General features: G+C 38.0%; 1 protein-coding gene across 1 annotated transcript in view; it reads left to right on the forward strand.

The window, feature by feature from the left end:
• The window catches only part of POU6F2 (POU class 6 homeobox 2), a 551,204-nt gene that overhangs the window by 478,284 nt on the left and 45,940 nt on the right, over window positions 1–26,980 (forward strand). The window contains exon 6 of the mRNA XM_045828318.1: window positions 9,103–9,249. Within this exon, the coding sequence (XP_045684274.1) occupies window positions 9,103–9,249 (147 nt within the window). The remainder of the gene's footprint in view (window positions 1–9,102; window positions 9,250–26,980) is intronic.

Here is a 26,980-nt window from a genome sequence, read left to right on the forward strand (position 1 = left end):
GTCAAATGTATTAGATTAAGTTAAAAGCTATTTTTTCCCTCAACTCTGGGCTTGACTATTTTATCAATAAATTTAAAACTATAGGGAAATTTTTATAGTTTGCCACCAAATCATAGTGTGCCAGCCAGACTTATTTCCTTCTCCTCTTTCAAAGGTTCCCTGTTCTCTCAGTACTGATCTCATTGATAATCGTGCACAATGTGACCTAGGCCTCCTGAAGAAATCTACCTCTTTCTCCAGTGTACTTCTAGAATACTTTCACAGATGTCCACATGTGCTCATAGGTACAATTATGTCCAGGGTTCATGATATCTGCCTAAGAGTTTCACTTTTGACTCTGCATCCAGTGATTCTAGGAGCCACAAACCATCTAAATGCCAAACTAAACAGAATCCCTGTGAAGTCCCACCACAGTGAGGTTGCACAAAATGAGAGCATGCCCCCTCATTCACTGATGTTACTCCATAACCTGGCCTCAAAACAGTGTTGCTTGTGCCCAGAAGCATATGTCTCCATCCTTCTGTTCCCATCCATGCTGCTGTCTACATGCGCTTTGTTCTAATCCCAAAGGCTAGGCTGCATATGTAGCCTCCATTGTCCACCTTCATTTCTTCTACCACAGCCCAAGGATAAAAAATATAAAAGCCCTCATTCACTGCCATCTTCAACTCCCAAACAACATCAAACCTAGAGATTAAGCCCTCTGCCCAGCCATATCCCCACTCAATTCCAGCCTTGCAATTTCTAAGGCTATCAGGGGCTTTTGATCCAAGATGTCCAGGGAATGTCTGGGTCTTACTCTTCAGATGCTGCCAATGTTGAGTTTTATATCCTGGAATATTTCCAACCAGTCAGAAAGACTGTTAATTGCCCCTTTCACCTTGTGAGAATCTTCCTGGGCAGATGAAGGAAAGGTGTAAGGGCTGGTGGCAAATCACATGATTGACACATCAGGGATTATTCAAGAACCCTCAAGACTGTGTCACCTATGCTCCCTGCTCTCACCAGTCAGCACAGTGTGAGACCATAAAATATGGTGATATATTTTTTTAAAAAAGAGTTTAGACAAATTTGCCTCCAAATTTTTACTCCTTTCTGTAAATATTGAAGAATCAAACTCACACCAATTTCCCAGTGAGGCCTAGAGATCTTCAACTTCCTTCTTCATACATTTATTCAGTTAACATTGGTTGAGGGCTTACTGGGTGCCTGGTACTGTTGAAGAGGCTGAAGATATAGTGGTCAACTAAAATTTACATTCTAGAGAGAAGAATGAGAATAAACAAATGAGTAATGTACTATCCGATTCAAAATGCTGTGAAACAAGTAAGACAAGATGGAGAGGAAAGAAGAAATTTTAAAAACTTTTTTATTATGGAAAATTACAAAAAATAAAAATATAGTACAGCTGATCCTTCAGCAGAGGATTGGGGGACTAACTTTCCACATACTCAAAAATTTATGTGTAACTTTTGACTTCCTAAAGATTTAACTACAGTTGGCTCTTCATATCTGCGGGTTTCACATCTGTGGATTCATCCAACTACATATGAAACATGGTATTTTCTATCCACTGTTGAGAATCCATGGATGCAGACAGCTGACTGTACTAATAGCCTACTGTTGACCAGAAGTCTTACCAATAACATAAACAGTTGTTTAACACATATTTTGTATTATATGTATTATATACTATATTCTTTATAATAAAGAATGCTAGGGAAAAGAAAATATTATTAATAAAATCATAAAAAATGTATTTACTGTATTTATTTCAAAAATCTACATATGAGTAGATGTACACAGTTCAAATCCAAGTTATTCAAGGGTTAACTGTATATCCACCCTTGTACTTCTACATCAACCCAAGACCCTCTTCTCTCTCCCACCCCACCATGAATTTTGAAACAAACCCAGACATTATATCATGTCCTTATACATGTTTTGGCATGAATCTCTAAGAGGAAAGGAATGTTATTTAGATAGGGTAGTCAAGAAGGTGTCTCTTAGGAGTTAATGTGGGAAAAGAGATGTGTGAATGGGAGAGTTACAGACTTTTAGGACCCATAAAAAGGCCAGTGTGACAACCCTAGAGTGAGTGAAGGGCAGAGGGGACTCAGTTCTAAAACAGCAGTATGAGAAGAATTTTCGAGAAAGAATAAAAATTATTAGCAAAATTGATACAGTGCTTCCTATATGCCAACAACTCTTCTAGTGTTTTGTCACATTAACTCATGTTTTTCACAATAACACTATGAACTCATTAGCATTATTATTATTCCCATTTTACTAAAACTGAAGAAACTAGGACACAGAAGGTCTGTTTGGGCTGCTCTAACAAAATATCACAAACTGGGTTGCTTATAAACAACAGATATTTATTTCTCACAGTTCTGGAGGCTAGGATCTCTAAGAGCAAGGAACCATCATGGTCACATTCTGATGAGAGCTCCCTTCCTGGTTCACAGCACCTTTTCTCTGTGTCCTCATGTAGTAGAAAGGTCTAGGGATCTCTGTGGAGTCCCTTTGATAAGGCTATCATGAGGGCCCTGCCACATAAGCACCTCCCAAAGGCCCCACTTTATAATACCATCACCTCTAGAGGTTAAGATTTCAACATATGAATTTGGGGTGAAGAGACACAATCATTCAGACCATAGCATAAAAGTACAACTAGTTACTGGCCGCCTCAGAATTGGAACCCAGGCAATCTGGTTCTAGAACTTAAGTTCTTAACCCTTACGCTATACTGCTTCCCCTTTCAGATATATTGACTCATTCATTGCCAGTCATATTTTTGTGCAACTCCAAGCAAGTAGAGGTGCACAGACTCAGAGATGCTCCTCTCAGGTCTTTTTGAACCCACCTCTTCTCTCACTGACTCCAACCCCAGACAGCCACCAGGTCTGGACCCTGCTCCCTGGCCCACTCATCTTTTCCTACTTCCCTTCCCTTCTAACCAAAAGCTCTTCCCCTGTTTAACTGTAAGTGCTATGAGGGTAGTGAATGTGTCAATCTGCTATTCACTGTCTCTCTTCACAGAGCTCCTAAAACATAGTGGGTACTGAATAAATGTCTGTGGGATTAAACATTAATAAGTAAAAGGAAGTGACATTTGCACTGTAGCAGGTAATGCTAATGTTCCACCCAGAATCCCTGAAATCCCTCTTTTCCATGGTTTTCCCCATGCCTTTGGGAGGGGTTTCAATGACCAGCACCTGTAGCCCTCCTTCTAAGGACTTCACTTTCCCCCAAGAGTAAAGAGTCCTCTCTTTGACCCCAGCTTCCTTGCATTAGAGTGGGACCTAATTCATACTCCAGAGCCCCTGGGGGATTGGAATTCCTCCCTTCCTCTTCCTTTCTGGAGATCCTCTGACAGTAGGTAATTTAAAAATGTCCTCTGTTAACCAACATGGCTGGGTCTTAGAGCATTAATGGAAAGTTACTATACTTAAAGCTTCACCACAAAATCAAAGTAAAAAATATAATTATTCTAAAACTATACTGAAATGTGATTTTATATTGATGAATTAAGGTGTCTTAGCATGTTATAGTGGTTTGGTCATCACTGAAAATCTGAGGCACTACTAGCCTGAGACTTCCCAACAATGAAAACGGAGACTTCTGCTGGCAGAAAGTTGGATGATCAACATCAAGCACACTGTCATCTCTGTAGAGAAGTGGGCAGAGAGCAAGAAGGAAAGCTTAATTCAATATTCAACTTCACAAAACTTATTCTCAACCATTATATGAGTTTTATAACATGTGATAATCATGAGACCAAAGGAGAAAACCTAGTATGATAAAACACACATCAGGTAGGTTGCTGAGATGAATATGGCCACCCTTCCTGTAGGTATCTGCTGGAATTTCCTTGACTTTTGAAGAGAAGACATGAGGGTAACAAGTGGAAGTACTGAGTTGGTTAAAAGATCCCTAAGGAACCACAAGATGCAGTTTTCACGTATATGGTATAAGAAAAGTAAGGACCTAATGTGCGAATGAATTCAAAAAGCCACATTTGTCCTCATCTTTCTAGGCAGCCACTTCAAGTCACTTTTTGCCTTAAATAAGGAGTGAATTGTGATGAATGCATTTATGAACATCCTCATTTAAAAACAAATTGCACCACACTTTCAGGATTCTAAATTGAAAAGTTAGTAGCAAAGAGAGCTGCTCCAAAATCCATACTCTATAAAATCCACATAGATCATGAGGAGAATGATAAAACTATAGATCATGGGTCCATTATGCTCTAAAGAATGGTTTTGAACCCCTGCATTCATAAAACCCTCTTGGAATACAGGCATAAACACAGGAATATAATACCATAGCTACACTGCCTCATCTTGCTGCCATATTTTTCTAAATAGTATTTATAATAATACAATAACATCATCAACAAATTTTCGTGAAAAGTATTGCTACTACTAATGTTCAGATTCAAAAATCCTGAATTCTTTACCAAGCTGTAGGATGTTCACCTTTCTGAGAAAAACAAGATGGGACAAAATTTGGATCAAGCTATCTCTCCATCATGTAGTGGCATCACCTATGGTGATACTTATTTATTGTCATACATATGACATCATCCAGGAGTATACCTTTAAGAAACTTTATCAAAGTTTTTCTTCCCATTACCATTTAGTGTCCACAGAAAACAAGGATGTGCACAAAGCACTATAAGTTTATACCCAATATCCAATTTTGTTATATTGATGTAGAAATTACAAATCCTAAAATTTTTATAAATCTTCATCCTGCATGCTCTCACTATCAAATCAGCAAGTGTGGGATTGATTTATTCATAATATATTGGCATGAGACAGGAATTAAACTCCAAATGGGTGTCCTTATAGAAGTCTAACAAATGTAAACCAAGTATGAGGACAATGTACTAGAAAGGAGTTTTCCCTTGCTGGTCTGTCACATACTGACAGTGGCCTCAAAATTAAAACACTGTTTTCTCTATAAATTTCTCTATAAATAATCACATATGAGAGGTCCAAGACAAGCAAGTAAAATCACATTTTAAATACTTCTTTCTGATGTCCTCCAGTCTGAAATATTTTTAAACAGCTTATTTGTCTTTTTAACTGTGAAACTCACCTCATCTAATAATCATGTTAGTTAGCTAATATTTTCTTTCAAGCTCCCCTTTAAAAAATAACTACAGTAAAATTAGAGAATACAGGTAAAATATAAAAATAGAGAATAGTTACCTGGGTTTACATTGTTTCAAAAGTGAAAAGATATTTGTGGAGTTGAGTTCTAATTCTGATAAATTGATTAGTTCAATATCCTCATGCATAATATTAATTGTGAAAATAATAGCTAGCATTTATTAAGAACATGATATATGCCAAGCATGTGTAATCCCACTTAATTCTCAACATAACTCTCTGTGCACCTGAAATAGTAGTATTTTTAATGGATATTCTTTATTTCATTTTGTATTGTTTTATTCACTTGTGTCATAAACATTTTCCATCTTTCCGTATAGCAAAATAGATGCTCTTATTACACACATTTACCCATGAGACAATGAGGCACAGTTTACTAAAAGTCACAGCCAAGACGCTCTGGTTTCAGAGCTGATGCCCTCAACTGCATGAATGGAGGACAGGACTCCGTGAAATTTGGGATCTTTCCTTACTAGGACAAAGCTATTTCTTAAAATTATTCTGTTATTTTATCTCTAAAATTCAGTGGGGTGGAGTGTCTTAAGAAATTAGTGTTTCTATTTGTAGGTTTTAGGTTATCTGAGGATTCCAGAGCTATAGCAGGATATATTCAAGGACCAGAATCATTTTGGATGAAACCTGAGAACTCTTGCCCTCTGCAGATCCTTGCTTTGAGAGTATCCACATTTATAAATAAGCATACACCAGAAGTCAGCGTGTCTTTCAAATTGGTCTGTTGAAAATAAAAGTATGTAATGCAGTCAGACTTTATTTGGGCTATTCTTTGCTGATCAGGTACATTGGCAATGAAAGATCTGAAGGCATAAACTTGGCAGCAACTTCAAAATATCCACTTGGTCCCAGAACAGTCACATGCTCATTATATGCATTTATTGTTCCTGGGTGCCCGGCTGTCCAAACCTACTCTGAGTTTCCAGTCAAGAGGAAGTTTTCATAGGAACAATGCTAATGTGACATGACTGGGGACACTACAGAGTGACATGACCTGAGGTGATGAAGAAAACATGTATGGTTTCCTTACCATCTCCTCCTCCCTCCCTGTCACATATATTATGCATATAACATCCCTGCCTTGGCAGTCACAGACAGAAAAGCCAAAAGATATTTATTAAGCTGCATCCCTCAACAACCCAATGGTCCACCTGAAATACTGTCAGCTTACAGATTGACTTGTAGCTGCTGTCTGCACATACCATATTCTCTCACCTTTGGTTCTAGCTGTACATTAAGGGGCCAACAAGGCACCTCCCCAGAGTCCACTTGCTTTTCACAAAGACCTAGGGATACCAGACAGGAAATAAGAGTCATCCAGTTGGCATTTGGTCCATTAAGAAACAGAGGCAGGAAAAGGAAGAACAAACTGAGTTTCAACCTAGGCCCAGGATGTAAAGGAAATAACCATTAAAAATCAACAAAATCTGTATATTTGTGGTTGCTGAAGCAATCTCTCAAAGCGGCAGAAAGGTACCCATTCCTGGCCCCGTAACACAAAGGCTCAGAGCCTACTTTTAAGCATCAACTTTGTTTTATATTTAGAACAATTGTTTAACCTTTATATAATGCCAGTAGTTATAGCAAATACATGGGACTATAGCTGAACAATACATAAGTGTCCTAAATGTAGGCAATTCTCAATATACACTAGTGTATTATATCGAGAGAGTAATTCCATAATTTCCTACATGAATTTTGATTAATCTAGATGTTAGAGAAATGTATTAAAATTTATAAAGAATATTTTCTCTCCATTAAGTAAAAATCATGGTCTATCTTCTTCAGAAAGCATTCCATATATATTGACTTAAATTGTTTGCCCAAAATTGTACATTCAACACTGAAACTGAACTATACAAAATTTAATCTTTCTTTGAGATTTAAGATTATTTTGAGATCTTCCTGAATCTCAGGGAATTTCATTATGATTTCAACTTGCATTGTATAAAAGAAATGTAAACATAGCACCTGGCAAATGGCCTGAGAATAGTGTACCAATGGACAGTGTTTGTCCTGGAAGTTTGGGGATGGGCTTCCTCAAGGGGTCTCTTCATTGTAGGAGTGAAAAATGAACACAATATGAACTCTATCACTTTACACATTTATGCCAAACACAAGGAGAGTTTTCTATTAATATTACCATTACTTGCCTCATATACACTACAAAAATATACTCAGGAAACCACAATGAAGGTCAACCTGAATTTTAAATCTCATGGTGGTAATCTGGCATAAGACAGGGTTTCTCTTGAAGCTGATGATGAGAATTTTTTCTCCTTAAAAGAAAATCACTGTTGTCTTTTGAGAGATAAAGACAAAAGACACATAAAGTAGTAAGCTTACATGCATTTTCATTTCTAAAAAAAATGTGCTGGGTTAATGAAATTTTTGTTGAACTAGTTACATGAAAATTGGCTATAAATGAATAAAGAAGTCAATAAGATAAAGATATCACATTAATGAAAAAAGAATTATTAAATTCCTGTCCTTTTTGATGTTCCTCTAACAATTAGTATTTCCTTCTTCATGGGATGATATAAATTCTAGGCAAGTTTCCAAAGGAATTAAATAATAAAATGCTTTGAGGGAAAGAAAGAGGGGAGAAGGAAAAGAAAGAGAGAAAGAAGAGAGACTGAGACAAAGAAAGGAGAAAGTAAAGAAGAAAGTTTATTTTAAAAAACAGGGTGGCATCTTTCAAAGAGTTTCTAAAACTTAAATTAAGTATGGCATTAATTCTTCCCCCGCCCAAGTCTTAGTCTTGGCAGGTTAATGATAAAATGCAGGAATTTCATGGATGTGGGAACTGGTGATAGAAAATGTATTATTATATTCAACAATTGTTGTACTTGAGAGGAACTATATGGGGGAAAATATCACCCTGGAATAAATACAGATGAAATTCATGTATCAAAACCAATACTGTGAAAATAGTTTAAATGTTTCTTGAATTTATATCTAGTTATTAACCTAAATGCAGATTTTAGTTCAAGCTACACTTCTGCCTCATGGTCAGAAGGCCTGAAAACCTGTGGTGTGGAAAATTGACAGGATAAAGAATATTGAATTGGTCTCCATGAAAAACTGATTTTGGCATCCATAACCTCTGCCCTGAGTGCACCCCCTCCAATCAAATTCTTCTTCCTCTTTCACTCTTGTCCCAGGAAAGAGGCCAAGGGATCAGTATATATTAGCTAAAACAGCAAACAGTTGTCAACCTAACCATTCACCGTAGGACCTTTTCCATTTGCCTTGAATTTCATAGGCAGACAGAGCTATACCCCAAAAGTCCAACCCTAAACTTAACCTCTGAGAGCACAGAGGTTGGAGGTCCATTTCTACTGACTTTGGTTTTCTTCTTCCTTAGAGAAGGAAGTGGAGTGAGCCACTTCTGATAACCCTAAAAGAAACTGCAATTCTCAAATGAAAAAGATCAATTTATTTGCAGAAAACCTTAAAATCTATTTCTCTCTTTCACACCTACTTTTGTTTTAATCTCACATTCTGTCTGGTTACCTCATGGAAAGTAAGCATTTCCTCCGAGTTTTATTTAGTATAGAGGAAAAAATCCAGGAACTTCTGCTAAATCATTTCTCTACCTGGGAAGATCCTAATGGCTCACCCCACCCCTGGGGCCCACCTCACTCTCTCCTGGGCTGGTCCCAAAACCAGGCTCCATTAAGCAACCCAGCATTGATGGAGAATATTTTCCTTCCAGCCTCATTTCCAACATCCTCCAAACCCCATAGCTTCAGAAGGAATGTTCACCAAGCCTCCTCCAGTGGGTCCCGAGCCCTTTGCATGAACCAGTTGGGGAAGAACTTTCTCCCCCCAGTGAAAGTTGTATTCGTGTGCTGTACCTATGCCTCTCTTGGTGGTTTCACCCTGATCTTTTCTCTCTTTGCAGCTGGTTAATAATCCACTAGCAAGTCAGGCTGCAGCGGCTGCAGCAGCAGCAGCCATGGGCTCCATAGCAAGCTCACAGGCCTTTGGCAATGCCCTCTCCAGTCTTCAGGGGGTCACGGGTCAACTAGTTACTAATGCACAAGGACAGGTGAGTGGGAGATGGGAACAAGAGTGAATTTTTATGGCAGATTGAACTTGGAAAGGAAATGAATTTCTTTTGCATGACAGTGATATGTAACCACATCCATTTGAGGCAAATAAATAATGTTTACTAGTAATGTCAAAAATAGGAGGAGGGTTGGAACATTTTTCTATATTTTAAAAGGAAGGGTTTTTTCCCTTCCTCTAGAATGTCTCTTTAATTTTGTTTTTATTTCTTCGTGATGACTTATGTTCTGACCTTAATTAAAGAAATTGCTTTTTATACCAAGGCATTCCTTTAAAAAAGATAAATTTTAAAAATAAAATTTTGTTTTGCTTTTGTATTTATTCATTCTTTTTAAACTTCAGTAGTGAGGAAAACTGGTAAGTTTCCTTCCCTAATTGCTCTAAGATTTCTAAATTTAATAAATTGATTTCAGTAAAGACAATTTCTGAATGTATGGGGAAGTGATGGGAAAAGACTGAAGAAATCACATAAAAACATCAAGAAAAAGGGTGAGTTAGAGTGAGACCCACTCCAAGTGGGCGGCGCATCCCAAGCCTCTTACAGATCCTCATGGGAGGTAGGCAGTCTCTTGTATGCTTGTAGGTTTCCTTCAGTCTTCCAGATCCAACAGATTTTCTTCCTATCCTGAGCAGTACACCTGTTTTGTTACACAGCTAATGTGCCAGCTTTCCAGTCACCAAGATACTGATAGAACTTGATGAGGCTGGCTCCATCTTCAAGACCCCAATAAATGTAAAAGCTGTTTGAGTAACAAATAAGAGTTGAAGCTGGAGGTGTTGGGAGTGCTCCATTCAAAGGCCTGACACTCAGTCTCAAATGTTGCTATTTCTGATTATGAAACACAAAGGAGAAGGAGAGCCTGCCCGCTCTCCAAGATTTGTCCTCCCAGAGTTATTTACCCAGCAGTGAGTTTATTCATCCCTGCTTGGCCTGCCCTGTGGAGAAGAGGAATTGTGATATCTCAAACCCTTATGTAAAATATTTTCATTTTACATAAAAAGTAAACAGAGATGCATTATAAGCTAAACCATCTCTGTCTATATCCCAGGGGAAAGGCTGACCTTATTTTATTTCCTGGGCGGGTGCAGAATTGTCCCGTCAGAACCCCAAGGGCTGAACGATGGAGCTTGTCAAAGAGCAGCCCCAGGTAATGAATCATCTTATCACAGGTGCACACCACACATATTAAAGAAGGGCTGTATGAAAACTATACCCTCCACAGTCACCTTTCAATGTCGGCTTTAACCCTTGTTCCTATCCCTTTTCATCAAAGGATCATTTTATGCAGCAGCTCTCAATGGGGGCTCCAAAAAGCCTATTAAGATTTCTGGAGGGATGGGGTATTGGTGTGGAGGAAAGTTGGTTGTAATATCTATAACTTGTTCTCAGATCAGGTCAGTCCTGGAAGCTGTTTCCTAGGGTTGTGCCCAAAATAGAATACTCGATTCATTCCTGCCAGGCCACTGGCCCTTGAGATGTAAATTTTAAGAGTGCACAAAAGAAACTCTATCCACTGTTGTGTATTTCTCTCTGACTTTTCTGTTCCAGCGTCCAAGTAAAATGTTTCACTATGCTCCCACTTTAGAATTTGTGGTGAAGAAATGCTTTATTGCTTAGAAGGAATTATTAGGGGCTTATTCTTCTGATAATTTAATGGTTGGTCATTTTTCCAGTTACAAACCCATCCCCTTATCAGAGGTTAGAGTGTCAGTCTTTGCTTTGCTTGGCTTTTGCCTGCTCCCATCCCTGCAACCCATAATTGCCCATAAGGAAATGAGCTTCAAAATAAAGATTTGATTGATACCTTGTATATAGTGAATAGGCATTGATTTTATTTAAATTTTTTTATTTTACAAACTGTGCTATCATAGTTGATTTTATAATGTATGCCAGCCTCCTAAAGTGAAAAAATTTACATTTACAGAGAAATCAGTATTGCCTACTCATGAAGTCTTGTCTGAGAGCTTTAGAAATGTGTCCAATGGGATTATGTCCTCTTCCCAGTGCCAGAAGAGAACAAGATATTCACAGTTCCAAAGAAGATGAGTTGGCCACATTCATGTAGCACTATGTTTTCAAAAAAATGTTTGTAATATAAATACAATCATATTCCCAGAAAAAGGTACATGCCCTGAATCTGTTGGCAGAGATGCTTATTCAGGTCTTATAAAGTGGTCAACTTACACCAGAAAAAAAAAGGAGAGGAAAAATTATTTGCTCTGTGTGTGTACATTCCTTTGGCTTTTATTAATGTGGACAAAAAGTAAGAATATATTGTAATCAGGTTAATACAATTAGCCTTGTTCAAAATAATGCATAATGTAGATTACTATACCCAGCCTATTTTCAATTCCTTAAAGATTTTGACAGAGCTTTCCCAGAAAGGTTACAAAAACAAAACTCAATATATTTAGAGATTCTTTTAAGTTCTTGACATTAGCTATTTTTCATATTTGAAAATTCACTCAGAAGTAATAACATTAAAATCTAAATGTACATTTGAAAAGCATGTTTTACTCCACTGATAATTTGGTGAGCAGGCCTACAGAGGAGGTATTTTCACTGCTAAAAAGTCTCTTGCCTGCCTGGAAAACAAGATGGATGAGCCAACAGCTAAGAGCCCTGACTTAATTCAGACCTGCCTGGGATTAGGTTTAGGTTTCGGTTTTCTAGTTATATGACCTTGGGGCAATGACTCAACCTTCCCAAACCAGAGCCTCATCCTCAAAGCTCTAAGGCAACCTCTATGAGGCAGCCTGGGCCAGTGGCTTGTGCTCCCTGGGCAAAAAGTCCTAGGACGCAGATGCCCCTCCTCATAGGGAGACATGTCCTAATCTCTCTTCAGGCACTTGGCTTTCAACTCTCAACCAGAAGTCCCATCACCTGGAACTTGTGGTTTTGCTTTATTGTCTAGAATCTGCCTATGTTTCCATTTACTGGAAAATCTTGATATATTTGAGAATTTTTGTTTTCTGTTCTTTTTTTCCCTAATCAGTAATTATGAACAAACATGGAGGAAAAACTTCAGTCATTTTTAATAACTTTCTGACTCTGTCATTCATTTACAGTTAATTCAGAAGTCAGACACTGTTCTAAAGAGTGATTGATTTTAACAGACTACTAAATTCTAAAGCCACAAAGTACATATTTTACCCAGGAATGTTAAGGTATTTTAAAATTATATCATACACAACTTCAGTCCTGAGGTTGGAAGATAGCAAACTTCCAATTGGTGATCATGAATTTCACAATGACTATTATAGTGCTGAGAAGAATATTCTAGTTCTCTTTACTTACCAAATCAGGAACTCATGCAAGTGTGGAAGCTAAGCAATATAATGAGCACTAGCTATAGACTTGTTTGAATTCCCAAGTCATCAATAAATAGCTATGTGACTTTAAGCAAATTATTTGAGCTCTCTGAACTTCAGTTTCACTGTGAAATAAGGATAATGAAATCTAAACCCCTGGATTATGAACATTAAATGAGATACATGTGTCAGGGCATGGGGAGAAGCCTACCATAGTGCCTGTACAGAAGACTCAGTAAATAGTTGCCATTTAGACTTTTGTCTAGCATTTTCTGGAAACCTATATTTGGTTTGAAGACATAGCAAGAGGCAGTATACCATACAAGCAAAAGAATATGGGGTCTGAAATCAGACTGCCATTCATACCTTGGGCAATAGATTTGCCCTCTCTGTGCCTCAATTTCTTCATCTGATAAATGGGGATAATAATGGTACCAGTTTCTAGGATTAAAGTGCTTAGAATAGGGTCAAGCAAAAAGTCACCATTCAATAATGCTATCACTCAGTAAATGCTATCTGTTATTAATAATCAACATGCTATGTGGTTTCAGTTCATAACTGCAGACAAACTTGCTGTATTCTGAGGAGTTTGAGAATGTGAGAATCTTGGTAGTAGGACATTAAGTGATTTTAAAAAAACTCACCTTCACCCTGGATAGTTCAGTGTGTGTATGTATATGTGTGTTTCAACACTCATTCAGTGGGTATGTTTAGGATTTGGCAAGTAAATTTAGATTTTTTTCAATTATGGACCTTCCTTTGTGCCCCTAGCAATATCTCCTTATTGACATTATTGCAGAAAAAATAAAGGCAAATGAAATTTTATTTTATCCTGAGACTAAAGAAGGCATTTTACATTTTTTAAAAGATTTTATTTATTTATTTTTTAAAGAGGGAAGGGAGGGAGAAAGAGAGAGAGAGAGACAAAGATCAATGTGCAGTTGCTGGAGGCCGTGGCCTGCAACCCAGGCATGTGCCCTGACTGGGAATCAAACCTACGACACTTTGATTCACAGCCCGCGCTTAATCCACTGAGCTAAGCCAGCCAGGGCTAGCATTTTACATTTTAACTGAAGCTCAGAATGTTTCCTGATGAAATTAGCTCTTGATTACTGTGAAATTTTCTTAAGTGGCACAAAGTCAAGTCTAAGACCTTCTCTTAGGTCTTTAAAGAGCCAGTCAAGAAAAAAAAAAAGAATCAACTAAACAACATTACCTTTTTTAATATATGAAAAGAAGAAAAAACTGAAAAGACTTACCCATTCAACTTACCCACAAATACACACACTATTTTATAAATAAACAGTGGTTGAGCAGAGATGGTTTCACAAGGGGAAAGGATTTGCTATCGCACAGGTGCTGCCTCCTAAAAGGACCACAAGGCCTTGATCAAAGAAAAACTGTTGCGCGTGGGTCACCGGCCAGCAGTGACCACGGAACGCTGTGGATGGCTCGACAATAAACATGCGAGAAATAACAACATGCACAGAGACAAACTAGTTTCTGTGGGGAAGTAGGGACAGAATGGCCACCCCCCCTAGTGGGGAGCGCGCTGATTTACCGTCCATACCTGCTTTTATTAGGCTCATCCTGCATAATAATTCAGGTAAAGTACAGCACTCACCAGGGGAAGTAAGGAACTATAGAAAACAAAGAACTCTGCCCGTCTATTGAGTTGGGGGTCAAAGAGCTGTAAGGCTGAGGAACAAACTAGCTTCCTCCTAAGACCCTTCTCATTCAACTGAGAGCATTCCAAACAAAGAAGGTTTCACAGTAATTTACATATTCTTTCTTAGGCCTGATCACCCTGGGAAATCCGCACTTCTCAGTACTGAGCTGCACCACCCTGTCATTGTTTTAGATTTAGGTGGAGCAAGGGAACTAGGTAACCAAGAGATAAGGAGATTTTTCTCCCAGACGATGAGAACTCAGGCTATGTCAAAGCCGAAGAGCGAGGGTCCATCACCCCCTTTTGCTGCAGCCCCCCCCCCAAGTCCTTCTTTTGGGGGGCCTCCCAAAGTGATCGTGCCTGGCTTAGGTCGTTCCCCCCGTGGGGAATCTTACCCGTCTTTGGCTAACCGACCAAGCTTTTTGGGGTTCAGTCATGAATAAAGCAGCAGAAGCAGCATTCCTGCCAGGGAGATAAGCTTTTGTCTCCTTGCTGGCTTACGGTTCCAAGGGCGTTCCCTTAGCCTTAGCTAGGCGGGGGTTTCAGCCTCTGATACCAGTCAGGGCAGTTCCCAACAAAAAACAATCTGTTGATACTAGCAGAAGCCTATGTCATGTAGGTGAGATCATACAAGACCATTCATAGTGAGTCACCTCTATTGAACAGCTCTGGGCTGGAGAGGGGTGGGTGGAGATGCAGGAACACCAGCAACACCACATTTGTACACACCAACTGGAAAACCATTTTAATATTATAACTTTCTAATGTGGTGAAAAATACATGTCTTAGAACTGAAGAAACATGATGCTTACATTGGGATGTTCCTCTGAATTATAATAATAGTAAGCTAAATAGTACCTCTAGAAGGCAATAGAGTAGATAAGAGCACTGGCTTTGAAGGGAACAGGACTGATTGAAGCACATTTCTAGCTTTGTGGCATTGTATAAGTTATAGAACTCTTCTGGGCCTCTGTTTCCTCATCAGTAAAAGAGAAGTGGTAAGACTTCTCATATACTTTTTTGTTGTGGGGCTTAATGTGTAATAGCAGGAAAAATGCTTAGCATTTGATAAATTATATTAATTTATTATATATGTTACAGGTATTCTTTTTAGGATAAAACACCAGCAATTGAAGTATGGGTTGCTAAAGTAATTCAACACATAATATAAATAGCAAGATGAAAATCTTGTAGAGAATTAAAGCACTACAAGATGAATGAAGATTAGGTTATAATAAGTACAGATCTTAACCAAAGGATTGAGATATAATGAATTCATTCAGTAAGTGTCCACTGAGCCCTTCAGTGGGTTTTATTAGATCTGTTAGAACTAACAAATCCACAGCTGCCCACATTTGTAAAACTAATTTCAAACCCTGTGCAAAGGAGATAAAGTATATCACTTTGACAATGTTACTAGAGCAAATAAAGTACATTAGATGTATCCAGTTAAAGCTAGTTGATTAAGAATTTAGGGAATTTCACACATACTTGTACTCTTTTGTTGCATTTTTAACAATGAAATGCATAAAGGCACAGAAAAAATTAAAATATTTTTTCAAAAAATTAATACAAACAAGATCCTTGTTCACCACCTAGGTATTATCATTTTTTCATGTACACTTCTCAGTTCGTCTTGTTATTTTTAAAAGAAATAAAACATTACTGATACAGCTAAGACCTTAACATCTTCTTTTCCCATTCCTCTCCTTCCCTTCCCAAGGTGATTACTATGATAAAATTGATGATTCCTTTCGTGCAGGTTTTGCATTTCCAATATAAAATACTAATTTAAAAAAGAGCTACAAAATCATAGGTACAGAATACCATTTTTAATACAAAACATAGAATATATTCTTAAGACATTTTGCATAAATAAGACTCAAGTACATTTTGTTGAAAATTCAGCATAGGTGTCAAGAATTCAGGGCCATTGTCTGTATGTCTCCCCCCAAATATTCTGAACAAAGCAATATGCTGAATGGATTTGGCCATGTTTTCTAAACCAAAACCATCTCACAAAAGATTTTATTTTATCTTTTGCAAATATCACTATATGAAGTTTTTAGAAGGTGTAAAAATTCGATCACATTCGGCTAAATACAGAACAAATGGCATTTTTATAACAGAATCACATTTTTTTAAAATAGGCTCTTTCAAGAGACTGGAAAATATATGTTCACAGGGTTCGTAACATTGTAAGAATTTTACCCTGGCTTCATCTGAGTAAAAATGATAAAACAATAACAATGAACAACCTCAATCGTCCTACTAACAAATAAAATTTCCCGTTTGAGCCCAGTTGAGAGCTTTATTTCCTCCTTTCAGGAGAGGCCACAGCGTTAAAGCGATGTTTCCTTAAGTGCGCGCGTAGGAGGGAGTGGGCTGGTAACCACTCCAGCCGCTCCACAAACAAGGACTGCTGGTAGAAATCTGAGACGCACCCGCCGTCCTGCGGCCCCGCCGCGCAGACATCTCCCCAGAGCACCCTCGACTCCGCGGTCAGCTGCAGCCGATGAATGGTGGTGTATCCTGCCAAGGCGCCACCCCGCCCAGTTGACTTGCGGCACACCTCTTCACTTTTTAACCCGACTTATCCCAATTTACTGCCCACCACCCAACAGTCGTAGAATTTATGGTCGCAGAGCACACTTTAGGAAATGCTGCAGGAAGTAATTCACATTCATCCCTGTCCAAGTTTTCTTTACTGAAATAATGGTTTAAATCAGAAAGGAACGCCCTCCAAGGAGGCACCTCTTGGCCGCGCCCGCGGAGGACTGGCAGTGATTTCCGTGTCGCCTTTTGGGTGCACACACCTGCATGGCAGTTTTGCAGCTAGAAGGGTCTTAACACCTCCCGAGGAGCTCCCAGGACTGCGGGGTGAACTCCCAGGCCAGAGGGATGTGTGGCAGTCCCGAGGGGCGGAGGGTCCTTCTCTGGAGCTTTGTTAACAGCTAGGACCAGCCCGAGGCAGACTGGGAGCCCAGTGAGACGGTCTTGGCCACCCCCCACCACCACTCCTCCCCACCACCCCGCGCGCGGCTTCTCTCTTCCAGATCTGAAAAGTGTGGCGCCCTTGATAGTAAAGGCCTCTAACAAGCCCTAATAGCCCTTGGCCTGCTCCGTGGTAATTACGTGGGAGATGGACTTGTTGGGAGGCCTTGCTCCTTGTTGTGGCTCAGCTGCTGAGACGCGGGACATAATCAAGTCTCAGAGCCGGTGCACGCTATCAGGAGAAGGGAGGCTCTGTCCCTCATTATGACAGAAAATTGTTCAGCCCAGACCTTTACTGCCCTGCCAAAGGTCGCCCCTCCTTCCCTCTCCCTCCTTACCACTCTCACTTCTGAAATGAAAGGGTTAATCCCATTGATGTCACCAGCCCCAAGAGTAGGCCAAGAACTGAAAGTAAAGCACCCTCTGAAATCTTTCTGCCTTCCTCCCCAGCAAAACTCAGCAGTGCCACCTGCCATATACAGTTAAACGGGTCGGCAAAAATCTACAATAAAAAAAATTCTGTTTGAGGGATTGCCTCTGAAGATCGAGCCAGAGGGAACCAAGACCTCTCACCTAAAACAGAATTTTGGATTGTTATGTCGTCACATTTTTTTTCTGGCCACTGCATTTCATCTCATGAGTATTTCACTTTCCTGGGAATAGAGAAATGTTTTCTTGTGTGAGTTCCTGGATCAAGACTGCTGGCACATCCTTTCCAGCTAAAGAATAGGAAAAGGGCCAATTAAGTAATGGAGCAACGTATTTAACAGCTATAATTCTAAACAGGTAGTAAGTTACAAGACACCATTTGAGACGCCTCCTTAGAGATGGTCTGACTTTTTCTATCTTTTTTTTTTTTTGCCTGCATAGTTTATATTCTAATTAGTGTACTTTTATGGCAAAATAACATCACTCTAGTGTTTGTGTGGCTCATTCCAATGTGCAATGTTCTTTAACCATCTTATTTCCTAGAGCGGCACTAGGTTTCAGCAAAATGTTCCTTCAGTCTAAGCAATTTTTTAAAACATATAATGAAAATAATGATGTCTCCCATGCACTGAATCTTCACAATGAGGCTACTATCATCTGCGATCCTGTTGAAGCACAGGTTTATCTGTAATCTGTAGGTGTGATGATCCCAGCTATGCAGATGAGCAAGCTCTCAGAATGATGAAACTTAAGTCTGCTCCCAGAGATGACACCTTTAGTAAGTGGCGGAACTGAAATCTAAGCCCAAATCCACACCCATCTTCTTTTACCACCATCAATGTCTTGGGTTCAAAGACCTAGGTTCTTTTCCATGGTGCTGTGTAAATATGTCACTGTGAAACCTTCATTGCTCTTTCTGCAAACAGGAACTGTTAGTTCTTGCCCTATCCAACTCACATGTTTCTTTTGAAGGAATATAAACACTCACACACTTAGAGCTATAAACCTTGCCAAAATAAAAATAGGGTATTTAAATCAATGTTCTCACCATTATTATTTGTGTTGATCAAAGCAACTGGAGAAGTAGGTTCAAGGAAATCTCTAAAGCAGGGGTGTCAAACTTATTTTCATCAGGGGCCACATCAGCCTCATGGTTGCCTTCAAAGGGCTGAATGTAATTCTAGGACAGTATAAATGGAACTACTCCTTAACTAGGACCAAGGAGCTCTACATTTGGCTCTAAAGCAATGATGTAATCTTAAAAAGTTGACCTCAGGTCTCTACTTAATCTTACCAGAGAAAATCAGCCTCAAGTCACCTGTGTCTAGCAGTCTATAGGTCTGCCTCTTTCCAGCAAGGCATCTTATCCATGAGGAAAGAAAGATGTGCATGGTGAGGGCTTCACATGGGCTCATTAAATGAGCTTTTCAAAGCTAAATAGGAAGCTCTGTCCCAATGAATCTTCTGTTGGACTTTTTGTAATATAACACAAAAAAATGATTTTAGAACTAATTAAGCTTCCAAAGTGTTGAGACCCCAGACTTTTCCAGATCTTTTTTTGGGGAGGAGCTGTCCCACTAAGGAAAAGAGAAATATCTATCCTAAAAGTCTAAGCAACCACTGATTTTAAGTTACACCATCAATTTAATAACAACTTTTTTGAAATGGAAGAAAACACTACCACATTAAACAAATATGTTCATTGTTAGGGACAGCCAATGTCACAAAATTTTAAAAAATTCTAAAAATGTGTGAATCTTATAATTGAAGAAATATGTATTTATTTAATAAATAGCCTTAAGCCAGCACCTGAAAGACTGTACATTGGGCTGTTGATGATGACTCTTTTTAGTACATAGTTTTTGATAAAAGTTAGGAATGAAGAAGGAAGGTATTTAGGTCTCAATTTTTCCCACTAGAGAATGGAAATTGAACTTGATTTGAGTCTGGGGACAATAAAGAGGAAATTCTAAATTTCAACTTAATATTCCTAGAATAACATCAGCTTTTTCTACAAATGATTTTAATTAAATCGTATGTGAGATTCATTCAACCATCAAATAGATGTTCACTGTACCATTTACTACACCATATATGCAATAATGCATTCAATGTCCTTGTTGGTCCTTAAGTTATTGACATGATGCATTCTTCTTAAAGGTATAGGCATCATGTCAACTCACAAGACAATAGGAGAAAAATGAGAAATAGAGCATAGATATGTAGAAATGGAAAAGTCACATCTCAGAGCAGTAAAAAGAACCAGATTCAAGTTCAGTGTACAGAAGTAGGCTTTTGCATGGTTCAATTGAATGTTTATTAGCCATGGAACATTGCTCTAAATTGCTATTCATCTCATTGACTACTACCCTTTTTCTGCCTTGTAAAAATAACAACATAAGTAGATCTTAGATGTCATTAGGTGAAGAGTTGAGAACATGACAATAATTTCAAAATGTGATACATCTTTAAACTTGTAAGTAAATGGCATCAATCAAGAACACAAAAACACACAAAGGGAAGAGAATTCCACACTCCTTATATCTGACACTTGCCAGTAGATACTCACAAAAATTCAGTCTTGTCAGAGTAACAGGTAGACAGTACAAATGTCCATGTACACACATGAAAGTCAGCCCAAGGTAAATAACAAAGGCTTTCAAATCACATACCATCCCCAAGGAACTCTGCGATCCCAGGCAAAACACCTAATCTTAGTCAGCTACAATATTCTTTTCTATGACAATATCTTCCTCTCAGAGTTGTAAGGAAATTAGTACTTACAATAATAAAATTAATTAATTGCTGCTATTTATTGAACACTTCATACATACTAGAGAGTGCTTAGCATTTGATATATTACTTCATTTCATCTTGACCACAAACATGGGATATACTCTATCCCCATTGTACAGTTTAAGAAACTTCCAAGTGCACCCAGCTGGAAATGCTGGGATCAAACTGTTTTGTCTGGTATCAGAGATTGCTCTTAATCACTGTGCTCCAACAATAATTTAAATTTTTTTGTTTTTTTCATCATTGTATCCCAAGTGACTAGAATAGCATCTGGTACAAAGTAAGCATAAACAGAGTAATAAAATCTGTGGACTGAATGAACAGTTTTATATAACTTAATACACAATCCGATAAGCAATTTGCACAAATTCATCATTTCCTTTCATTCTCACAATATTCTTGCACTATTGTGTCTAATTTACAGCTAAGGAAATGGAGGCTCAGAAAAGCTAACCAGCTTCCCAGGGCCACACCAGTAAGTGATGGAGCCTGGATTTGAGCCCAGATCTGGCTGCTTCAAAGCCCAGCTTTCCTCTGAGTAAAGGCACTTTCACCACTATGTATCTAAGTGCCTAATACCATGCTTGCCATACAGTAGTCATTCCATAGACACTGTGCTGTCTTCACTCATATACATTTTAATCCACTTAGAGTGGCTGATCTAAACTAGAATCTATATAATATATTGAAGTTTTATTTGGAAATGCTTGTGAGCATAATGCCATCCAGCATTACCATATCCGATGAAAATGGCATTTGTCTATTTACTCCCTTCAATTTTTAAAACAACTTATGTTTCAGGGTTGTTGTAAGAAGTAAAGGGAATAAAGGCTGTTAAGTGCTTGACACAGCACCTGGAACACAGTACATACTGAGCAAGTCCTGCCTCTCCCAACTTGTTCCCTTTCAAAACCACCTCAGTCTTGAAATCCATGGTTACTCCAGCAAACAGAGAGGGCCAGTGTGATGATTTTGAGTCCGCTGCTCACACCTGTGTGTAGTAAATTAAACTGACTATCTTGTTTTCTCCAGAAGACAAGCCGTATTATCAACAGCAGAAGACTAGCCATATCTGGCTTGCTTCTCGAACATGACTGTGTGACTGTTGGACACAATAACATCCACTTTTCCTTATAACAAAATGGTGTACTTATTTAATCAAAAGGCAGGGCCACGGGGATATTACCTGCTAGGTTGATTTAACTATTGTGTGTTGCCTCTGATTCTCTAGAATGAAAGCATTTTCATCTGCCTTCATGAATCTGCAGGTGAGCTTAGCAAGCTAACCCAGACAGCCAAAAGGAGATCAGTGATATGTACAGCTAGAAAAACAAAAGTTGGTTTCAAATTCACATGGAATTTGAGGACTTGATTGCAAGTTAAAAAAGGATTGCAAGTTATAACCCAGCATCACTGGGTTATAAAAGAACTATTTCGGATGTTTAATACAAAGGGTGATAAAATGGAGAAACGGTACTTGAACGACAATAAAAAAATGAAAGAAAATAAAATGATTGCCAGGGGCTGAAGAGAGAGGGGACTAGGGAACTATTGTTTAATGAGTATATACTCTTAGTTTTATAAGAAGAAAAAAGTTACAGAAATGGTTGCACAACATTATGAATGTACTCAATACCATTGAACTGTACACTTAAAATGGTTACGATGGTGAATTTAGTGCTATATGTATTTTACCATAATAAAAAACTGAAAAAGGGAAAAAAGATGATATTCTTAAGAAAAAGGATCCTTAAATCATTAATGTGTCAAAGGTGATATACAATTACTTAGATGAACACAAAAGAGATGGTGTGCTACTCAGGCTTCTAAGAACCCATTTTAATTTTTTAGATAAAAAATTCTTATACTCTTTAAAATATTTAAAAAGTAGAGTTGCTGCCCCTCTCAGCTCACATGAAGATAAGACAGTAGAAAAGAAGATAATATGGATGGTTTTGCACATCTAGGCTTCTTACTGCAATCTGGAACCCAAATGAATCAGAAAAATGGTAAGAACTTATTCTTCTCAGACACCAAATCTGTTCCCACACACATTGCTAGAAATATACCAAAATTTTTAGAGTAATTAAGATGATAACTTTTTTAGCTTTGCATTATGGATTAAGTAATAATTTTGTGATTAAATATCTCAATTGTCCTTCAGTTTAAGAATCATAAAAAAAGAGGAGAAAAAATGGGACAAATGTAAAAGCACAATCAACAAAATATATTTTTTAAAAAGAACCCATTCGAGCTTCTCCATAAACTATCACATCCTGGGCTCCTGCAGTCACCCAGCCAAAAGCCCAGCCAGACATCAGCTCAGTCAGCATCTATGTAAGCTTGGGATACTTAGGCTTCCTGGTCTCCATGGCCCACTCCACCAGTATCCAGGTCAGCTGTGGATATGTGGTTCCTGGCTGTGGTAATGAACAGGGGTCTGGCAGGCATAGGGGACATCCAGAGCCAGAAGGAGTCTTCCCAACATCTGAATGACTGCCTGGCCTCCTACCAGAAGATGGTGAGAAGCCTGGAGTCTGATAATCAGAGATAGAAGAGAAAAGTTCAGAAACACCTGGAAGAGAAGGGACCTCAGAACAGAGATTGAGGACATAATTTCAAGACCATTGAGGACCTGAGGGCTCAGATCTTTGCAAGTTCTGTGGACAATGCTCACATCTCTCTGCAGATTGACAATGCCCATCTTGCTGCTGAAAACTTCAGAGTTGGGTACAAGATGGAGCCGGACTGTGTAGAGAGTTGTCAATGGGCCCAGAAAGTTCAATATGCCTGTTTTATGTGTTTACTTGAGTTCCTATTTATTTTAATTCAAATTCTCTAAAAGTAGAATGACAGTTTATTATGCTTTCTACTGCAATATATAGACATTTTCTCTTTTGACCATTTTCTCACTCTCATAAAGTTTTTCCCAAATTTGAATAAAAAATATTTGGAAATTCCATTTATTTCCTGGGGCCATATGGACTACCTAAGAATAATTTCTTCTCATCAAGTCTCAAGAATTTTCCCTCATATTACTAAAGAATATTCATGAGATGTATTAACCACATGGAATAAACTCCACCTGTTAAAAAAAAAAAGAATCATTATACCAACTTCTACATTATGTTATAATATGTATGTATAGTTTGCGAATGATTTCATCAGGCAAGACTATAAAACTTATTCCTGATAAGGCTGTACCTCAAAAATAGTTTTGAAATTAAAAATTCCAAAATGTTTACCATTGTTATAAATTATAAATTACACAGCTTAGAACAGCCTAGTTGGAAAGTAATTATTATATTAGTGGTGATAAAATACATTAGTAATGATAAAATATATTTTTCTAGAACCAAATTTGAAGGAGCAGAATATAAATGGTTTTTGAGTGAGAAACCACAGCTGGAAGAATGCAGTGGCCCCATTACGTAAATTTGTCAAAACCTGCCTGTGGGTTAGGGGTAAGAATGCAGATTGGTCACCTATGAAAATGAGAATACAATTTTATGAGAAAAACTCATCAACATAATTCTAATGAGTTATGGTCTTTGTTATGAGAAATAAGAAATTCTGTGGTCTCACCCTAAAGAACATTAAGAAAACATTACTAAGAGGAAATTGAAAAAGTAATATATGTTAGAGTGATGAGCACAACTTTTTTCTGGTTGAACAGGTAGATAAATATTGCACACAAGTATCAAAATACATTTAATTTTGCTACAACAATAGATATTCCCTTCACAAAAAGCATATTAATCATCTTGGACTTATGAAACTGGGTGGTGATAAACAGATGTATTTTTAAAGACAGGGTTTTTTTCTTAGAAGCTTGTTTTGTTGTTTATACTAATTTAAATTCAGCTTTACAGCCTGAATGCACTCACAGCACTATGTGATGCTAAATGTGTGCTGCATTTTCTTGAGCCTTTGCCAAATATTTCCTTCACCAAATCCATTGCTCCAAAGAATTTGCAATATTGGCAATCACTGGTCTCCAATTTAGGTTAGTTTTGCTCTGATTGCTGTAGTTCTTTTTTTTTTTGCACTTGGGAAGAAATATAAAATAAATGGTTCATAGGCCCAGTGCTTCATTTAGGAATGTTTACTACAGCTTCTAAGGACAAAAGTTGAGTTAAACTAAAAGGTGTTCTTACAAGCAATACATTACTTCAATCTGATTTAGTCACTTAATCTGCCATCAACAGGCAAAGCAGAAATACTTGCCCAAATTCTACACTGGTTTTTGCTGGCATTAGAACTTAAAGTCTTAAGCAAAGCCATATAAAGACTTCCGAAGTTGGTTTTGCTGCAAAATTATGGCATCAACACAAAAAAGTGCAAAAAGATGATTAAAAAAAATGTTTCTGGTTCATCTTTAAGAATTTGTCTTTGTTTCTGGTTTTGGTCCTACTGGAAAAATGTAATGAATATCATAATAAAAATGTAAAATCTCTAAAGAAAGTTGGAGATTAAAGTACTAGATCATATTCACAAACATTTTCATTTCCTCCCATTGAAAATAAAATGAGAAGCTACAAATTGAAACCAAGGTTACAATGACTTGAAGGAATTTGACTTCACACTTGAAGTGTGACATGTCACACTTGCCTTTGTCATCAATAGCTATAGATTGAAGTATACATTTCAATTAGGACTCTATAGATGGAAATATTATAATAAAAATTAAAACATTAAAATTATATAAATTGATATAACATTCATAGATGAAGGTGCAACTTTGAGAGCCTGGTAGAACTGAGCCCTTACTAACCATGTAATGAATTCATATGGATCCTTGTGGCGGAATCAAGAAGGCAGAAATTACTACTGTAGTGTGGTCACTGAGAAGACACAATGTTCCAGGGGTGTTCAACCTGCTGCCCATGAGCCACATGTGGCCCGGGATGGCTATGAATGTGGTCCAACACAAAATGGTATATTTACTTAAGACCTTTTTTCTTTTGCTGATCAGGTTTTGTTAGTGTTTGTGTATTTAATGTGTAGCCCAAGACAGCTCTTCTTTCAGTGCCACCTGAAGGTGCAGAAAGGTTGGACTACCCTGGGCCCTTTACCATACACTGAAGGGCATCTCCCACTGTGTGCCTGTCATTTCTACTCTCCAGTGGGAACTAGCCTTTTCAATTTATCTTCTTGGAGACTAGAGTCCCAGTGAATTTACTTCCCACTTACCCCCTATTTACTATCTGACTTCTGAAAGCATTTTAGCTATCTTCCTTTTTTACAATCAAAGTGATTTTAAAGCAAAATTTAGGATCATCAGATATTTCTCAGACTTCCAAAATCTAGGGCAGTGCCTGAAATCAAATTTCAATAATATTGATTTAAAAGATTAAAAATCTACCATTTTTCAGGAGAAAATAAGACTATTTCAATGAAGGGTGAATTCAGCAAATAGTCACAGGAGATCAACTCAAGTCATTGACAGTTGCAAAGAGCAGGCAGGACTCTTGCTAAGGACAGGGGTTTCAGCTTTGTGTAAAATGCTGCTATCTTGACTGTCCTAACTACTGGAACACCAGACTTTCTTCCTCACTGATAGGTTACTGGTGCCATATATGGCAAGATTTACAGAATGTTCCTATTAAGCCAAAAGAAAGAATTTTCAAAAATTCAGATAGATAATGTCCCTGTCTTCTATCCAGGGAACCTGAGCCATATGGTATGGCCCAAAGTAGGCACACAACAGGCCCCCAGAGAGGCTTTGCTGACTGAGTGGGTAGGTGAGTGAGTATGTGAGTGATCAATTTGTGCATGAATCACTGCATGAATAAAACACACTCTTAATTTTGAAGCCACTCAGAATAAGACAGAGAGGTTCTGAAAATTGCCTTGTCTGGATTTCCAGGCAAAGTTGAGTAGGTTTTTATTTATTTGCCAGAATCATCCACAGTTATCTCAGTCCTCCACTCCTGCTACATGGTGTCCATACTATCTATCCATATAGGGATACTTTTAACATGTGAAAGTATTAATATTTGTGTAAGTAACTAAACTTATAAACTCAAGCCTTTAGTATATGCTAATAAATAGGCAATAAGTTTTCAAGGAGAAGACTTAGGCATGGAGCAAGTGGCAAGTTCTCTGTCCATTTCCAAAGGTTTTCTCCAAATTCCATTCTCCTTGCCCAAGGAGAATTGTTTGTAGTGCTGAGAGTCTGCTTATCTGACCTTTTCTGAGAGAACCTACTTTGTATCATGGAGTATTTTTCCCAGTCACAGATGAAGTCATTTAATTCCAATATCATGGTCAAACAAACTGTAGACTTAACATTTTACAAAATCGACTCTCCCCTTTTCTGTCTTCCTCATCTCATCTTCTAGTAGAGTAAAAGGGAAGCAGAGCAGTAGAGGGAAAACACCATGGAAAAACCAAGAACTCTTAAATAATCCAGAGTTTGACAATATGCTTTTTAGTATAGTAGATCTACAATTCAGATATAATTTTTAAACTTGTGTTGATGGTGGGCAACTGTGCTATATTCAAGAAA

The sequence above is a fragment of the Phyllostomus hastatus genome, unplaced genomic scaffold, assembly GCF_019186645.2.
Source record: "Phyllostomus hastatus isolate PE091 unplaced genomic scaffold, TTU_PhHast_1.1 phas_scaffold_78, whole genome shotgun sequence".
Lineage (NCBI taxonomy): Eukaryota > Metazoa > Chordata > Mammalia > Chiroptera > Phyllostomidae > Phyllostomus > Phyllostomus hastatus.